Source organism: Cordyceps javanica, chromosome 2 (genome assembly GCF_051103115.1).
Source record: "Cordyceps javanica chromosome 2, complete sequence".
In the NCBI taxonomy this organism is placed as follows: Eukaryota; Fungi; Ascomycota; class Sordariomycetes; order Hypocreales; family Cordycipitaceae; genus Cordyceps; species Cordyceps javanica.
The window spans coordinates 815,170-818,499 of record NC_139296.1 but is presented as its reverse complement, the minus strand read 5'-3'; the positions used below and the strand labels follow the sequence as shown (position 1 = coordinate 818,499).

Sequence of the window (3,330 nt, the reverse complement as noted above, 5' to 3'; positions counted from 1 at the left end):
TCTCCGAACCCAAGGCACTAGATGCCAGGGAGCCCTATTAGTGCGACTGATTCCCTCCCGTCGAGACCTCGTCGAGACCTGGTTTAAACCGTTCGTGTAGCCCTTCTCTCTCCCAAGACAGTGGTTTGCATTCTTCATCTTCCTCCCCCCCCCCAACGACACTTGCCACGGTTCTCTTTTCTCCCAGTGGGCAAGGATTCACTCTGGAGATATCTTGATGTGAGTTCATCGCGAAACATGCCGCCGCAGAGGAAACCTCTGCTACTTGATGCGACACCCCGTGCTCTTTGCAGTCGGTCATGATTGCTGACTATGCCTCGCCGGCCAGTCCAAGAAGGCTCCGAGACAGATTACCAGTATCTGAAAGGACAGAGATCTAGAGTCGCTCTCCTCAACTGCTCTGTCGCCAAAAGTCCTTTTTTTCAACATAATCAGTGAACTGCCCTCGTGGCCGCCTGATACAAGATGGCCGCCTACAGCAAACCGTCACTACCCTCGATACCTGGTATGTCGCTCTAGGTCTCTCCTCGCTGAGCCAGTTTATCGCACTGCCCATCAGAGCTGTGCGAGAGGTGCCATTTCCCGATATATGGCTTGCTCAGGTGTGAGGCAATACCAAGCAGGAAAGATACTAATAAGCTGCTCCTAGGTTACGATCAACCAAGGTACCAAGACGCTGCATTGGAGCCCTACCAGCAGCCCTTCTCTTCTCAACAGGCGGACAAGTTCGCTCAGCTGAACCAACAGGCCTTTGGTTCTAACAATGCAGTCGCTCCTTACATGCCGGCGGGGCCGACTGTCGTCTCTTGCCAGCCATCATCGGGAGTCTTTGGGACCAAGGTCTATCTCAAGATCTCGGCTCAGTACGATTTATTCTCGATGTCCTCACCGATGCCATACTTCTTCCTTCAATTCGGTAACGAAAAGTGCCCCATGCAGGATGTGGCGAGGGACCCCCAAGATAGCTCAGGCTACATTTACTCGTGCAGTGCCGATGCGCCGCAGTCATTAGTCACGGGCTGTAGCTCCAGCAGCGTGCCTTTGTCACTAGTTATCGACGGCCCAACCGGCGACGAGATCTCGAGGACTGGTGCCGGCCACTTCCAATACCTTGAAGCGTCCGGCGATGGTGTCACGAGACCGGACAAGATGCCCAAGACCGAGGCGGGCGCACCTGGCACGCATGTCGATCAGCCGGGCCACTCACCAAAGTCTGGCGAGGCTCAGATCAGCAACGAGGCCGCTACAAATAGCTACGATTATTCCTCGCAGCCCGGATCCTACGCCGCAGCATTTCCTACACAAAGCAACAACGAGATGATAACTACGTATAGAAGCAACAGCTTTGCTGACTCCAGTTACGGCGGACGCCGCTCTCTTGGGTGGAATGGATTCAACACCCCTCTTGGAAGCACGCGGAGCTCCATGGGCGGCCTCGACAGCGTGGGACGAAGCAGCCTGACACCCATCTCAATGTCCGCATCCTCCGCAAACCCACCCGCGCTTATCCGTACGAGCACTATCACGAGTGGAGGCAGCGCCGGCAGTCAGTATGCCGCCATCTCCCTCTACGCGACCAAGGCTGTCTTGAAGATCCACGGCAAACTGGACTCCATGGTCGACAACTGGACGCACGAGGAGTGGGAGAACCGTCGCCGAATCGTGGTTTTTCGAAAAACACAATCTGGATCCACGTTGACGACAGACTTTCGAGCAGTACCCGTAAATGAACGCCCACAAAACAGCATCTGCGTGTCGTGCATCTACTGGGCGGAAAAGAATGAGTGCTTTGTCACGTCTGTCGATACCATTCAGCTCCTGGAACAGCTCGTGGCGGCACCCAACCGCTTTAGCGTGGAGGAGAAGAACCGTATCCGTCGAAATCTCGAAGGGTTCCATCCTCTGACCGTCTCGAAAGCGAAGCCAGACAGCGAGGAGTTCTTCAAGCTCATCATGGGCTTTCCTAACCCGAAGCCGCGAAACATTGAAAAGGACGTCAAAGTCTTCCCGTGGAAGGTCCTCGAAGGCGCTCTCAAGAAGATTATCGGCAAATACAGCGCAAGCCCCAGCAGCCAGATGCCGTCCGCGGGCATGAATGCGCCGATGAACCCGGGTCCGTACGCACCGCTACCGACGCCTCCCGCCCAGCACATGCCGCCGCAGTCGAGCATGTCGTCGCACCACGGCGATCCTCACAGCCAGTACTCGATCACCGCAAGCCACCATGACCCCATTCCTTCCCCACGGTCGCTATCCGGCTCACAGGCGAGCTGGACACCGTACACCACGGCTTCCTACCCCAGCGTCGCACGCACGATGAGCCCGAGCATGCGCAACCCCAGCCCTCACCAGCCGCCGCCGATGCGCATCAACACCAGCGCCCTCCCCGCCGTCAGCACGTACGACAACAGGAGCGTGTCAACAGGCAGCTATGGCCACAGCGGACTGCACACTCCGATCAGCCACAACCCGTCCGCCGCGACTCCCCCCAGATGGGACCAGGCCCCGGCAAGTTATGCGGAGAGCTATTCTGGACTGTCATCGCAGCATGGACACCCCGCGCCGCCCATGTACAATGGCGCCGGATACAGTGACGGCTCGTCTCGTGCCTAAGCAAACGTTATGCGACTTTTTCTCTTCCTCCCCGGGGTCGCAAAAAAGACCGCAGGGAAGCTGCGGCTTGTAAAAAAGGGATTCTCGCTTTTGGCGCCGCCCATGGTGGGCAAGCATTGGGTTTTTGTTCCCCCCGCGCGCGCGAGAGAACGACTAAGCCAATAGCGCTCGCTGGCCGCAGGGCCAGGTGACTTGAGAGGATGGGCGTCGAGTCGATGAAGAATTTTTGGCGCATCGCGAGGTGCAGTCAGGCGGGCGGCCCGCAGCCAATCAGAGCCACGCCCGTTTCCTGCCCGTTTCCTATTTTGGACAGCGCAAAGCTAAACTGGCATCACGCAGCCAGCACATCTGGGGCCGATATGCGCGCGTATGGTCTCTTTTTTTATTTTTTTCTCCCGATACCGGGTTTTAATACCTGTTGTCTCCTTTGAAATATCGGTCGAAATCAGCGATTCTTTCTCCTCGAAGCGAGCATGGCCCCAAACTCTTCACCATGCTGTGTCTTGGTCGTTCAATTCTCTCTCCGCCTCTCGCGCATGGCAACTTTTACTTGCCATCGATTTTCGTCTCTGAGCGTACTTCAAATGGAAGAATCTGCGTACGCCAGAGAAGGATTCTGGCATGGAAAAAGAAGAAGAAAAAAACACTGCAGCGCGATACCCTTGACTCGCTCATGCTTCTCTTGTCTCTTGAAAAAATAGGCACTATACCCCATTT

At 56.1% G+C, this 3,330-nt stretch overlaps 1 protein-coding gene across 1 annotated transcript; it reads left to right on the top strand.

Moving 5' to 3' along the window:
* Window positions 1–465: 465 nt before the first annotated feature.
* V2A60_002754 (uncharacterized protein) lies at window positions 466–2,613 on the top strand (the record flags this gene model as incomplete). Its single annotated transcript, XM_083254100.1, has 2 exons — window positions 466–505; window positions 650–2,613. 2 exons carry the CDS (start codon window positions 466–468, stop codon window positions 2,611–2,613), a joined length of 2,004 nt encoding a protein of 667 aa, XP_083110226.1.
* Window positions 2,614–3,330: the final 717 nt, after the last annotated feature.